The sequence below is a fragment of the Acyrthosiphon pisum genome, chromosome X (genome assembly GCF_005508785.2).
Source record: "Acyrthosiphon pisum isolate AL4f chromosome X, pea_aphid_22Mar2018_4r6ur, whole genome shotgun sequence".
In the NCBI taxonomy this organism is placed as follows: domain Eukaryota; kingdom Metazoa; phylum Arthropoda; class Insecta; order Hemiptera; family Aphididae; genus Acyrthosiphon; species Acyrthosiphon pisum.
Window position 1 is genome coordinate 1,980,315 of NC_042493.1, and position 2,600 is coordinate 1,982,914.

The window sequence follows — 2,600 nt, forward strand, 5'->3', positions numbered from 1 at the left end:
AAAAATCAGAATTTGAAATTTTCATACATTTTGAACACACTGTATGTACATAGGTGCGAGGTGCCCACTATATTTATATAATATGTAGGTACATAGGTACATAGTGATTTACGTAGGGGTAGTGGGTACCTATTACCTATTTGTATATAATATACAAATTAAACTAAAGCCAATTTTATTTTTACGAGGACTCCTTTATTCTTTTCCTATGGTATTTTTACCATATTATTTCAATTATTTTCCGAATACCTAAAAAAAAAAATAAAAAAAATAATAACATTAATAATTAATAAGTATTTAATGGAATCGACGAAAAATAGTGCCAAGTATAAAAATCAATAAATACCTATTTAATGCTAAATGCTTTAAAAAGTAGGAAAGTAGACACAAATATTTCAATAATTATTATTGTTAAACTATGAAAATGAATAATGTTTAAAATCTTTTAATTTATCTGAAGCTCAACAAACCTGAACGATAATCTACGAAGTACAAAGTACCTTCAGATAATCCATAACTTAAAAGTATACAGTTTTGAAACAAGTTCATAATCATTTTAACCTTGATATTAATCAAATGATTAGTGATTACAATTTACAAGTATACATAGATACCCGGCCTGCAGTGCTGCTACAACGCTACATTTCTTGTCGACATTTATCTAAAAAAACTTTAATAAATTAGTCGTTACTCGTTAACCTGTGGTCGTCGCTGACAGGTTATTAATTTATACATAAATCCTTTCATTCATTTTTAGTTAACATGGCCAATGCAAGTGTAAACAACGAAAAGGATAATTTAACTTCAGTACTCTATGGTGTTAGAGATTTACGACTTGTTAGTATAATTATCAATTTTATTTCCTTTTTATAGAGTTTTTTTATTTGTTTAATCGGTTTTAATCTTTTTTTTTCTGTTAGGAACAACGGCCAATACCCATACCTGGTCATAATGGTAACTATATTAACTAAAATAATTTGCTTAATATTTAATTGTTTATTCATTTTGTAGAAGTATTATTGAAGATTCAACGTGTAGGAATATGTGGTTCGGATGTCCACTATTTAGTGCATGGAGCTATAGGTCACTATATTGTTAAAGAGCCAATGGTTATTGGTCATGAAGCCAGTGGAATTGTAGTGAAGCTTGGAGAAGGTGTAAAAAGTCTCAAAGTTGGTTAGTATAAAATATATTGTTTTCGACCAATAATCTCGATAAATAATCGCTTTTACTTCGGCTGATACCTTCGATGTTAAGTTGTAAGATGCGGAGTTGAGAACCCACATCTCGAGTCAAGGGGCCCTGACGAGGGCCATTTTGAGGGAGTTGCATTGTTAATGTGTGAGAAACCGTGAGATTCGTGTGAACAGTACGGTTGGTCGAAATTGGTAAATCTTTAGCCGTCTAGGACGTTGCCCGGGGTACACTGCGTGGAAGCGATTTACCTTTGTACCCCTTTGTATGCCTTAGGAATACCGCACTTCCTATCCATAGCGACTGCACTAATGCTGGCCCTCTACAAAGGTTAAAATCCAGGAAACCGACTTGGAAACTAGCAGGGAAACTCAACACAGAAAAATTCGACCTAATGTCTAAATGGACCGAAGATTGGAGGTCTAACAATATTGACTCGAACCATCTCTTTTGGATAGCCCTAAACAGACTTAGAACCGGACATGGACGAATTGGACTCATGATGCACCGATGGGGATTAAGTCCCACTCCACAATGTGACTGTGGACACCATAACCAATCCGCAAGACACATAGTGGAGGAATGCCCCACCAGAGCATTTCCTGGGGGACTGGCAGAGCTGAATAAAGTTACCAGGGATGGTATTAATTGGCTTGAAAAATTAGATATCTATATATAACTGTCCTAGTCTATTATATGTTACCCAGTACCCACCTAGAGCTATCTTAGTATATATGTTACAGTATTGAATTATTATTGCCAAAATGTTTATTCATTTTTTTTTTCCTATTTTATCATTTATTTTATTTTACTAATTTTATTATTTTATCTATTATTTAATACCATAACTTATAACTTCCATGTTCATAATTTATTTTATTGTTAATGTGTGTTAATAACGTCATATGAATATATATATTTATATATATATTATAAAATATAATTAAATAAATAGGGATAATTTCTAAATATGTATGTGGTATGTCTTCATTAAAGGTGATAGAGTAGCAATTGAACCAGGAGTATCATGTCGCATGTGCCAGTTTTGTAAGCTTGGCTCATACAATTTATGTCCAGATATGAAATTCTGTGCTACACCACCTGTAGATGGAAATTTGACTCGTTATTATGTCCATGCTGCTGATTTTTGTTATAAGTAAGATTTTCTTATTTAAATATTGACTTTTTTTACTTAAAGTGCATAATTTGTTATAAATTAATAGCTAATTATGAACAACTTAACAACCTAGCAATTATCTTCGTATAAAATATTGGTTTGGTTAGTTGTACTTATAGTTAATTCCTAATGGTTATGTTGTATATTTAAAATATTAATTTATAAATTAAATTTGACTAATTATTATTCATTCATATAAATTATATGTTTATTTTTAGATTACCAGATC

General features: G+C 31.2%; 1 protein-coding gene across 1 annotated transcript; it reads left to right on the forward strand.

Annotated features, from left to right (window-relative positions):
• Positions 1-597: 597 nt before the first annotated feature.
• Positions 598-2,350, forward strand: LOC100159783 (sorbitol dehydrogenase; the record flags this gene model as incomplete). The annotated part of the gene is given in 4 exon segments (XM_029485845.1): positions 598-837; positions 921-954; positions 1,012-1,176; positions 2,191-2,350. Coding segments are annotated over 4 exon segments (434 nt in total), but the record flags the coding sequence as incomplete, so codon positions are not given.
• Between the last annotated feature and the right edge of the window lie 250 nt (positions 2,351-2,600).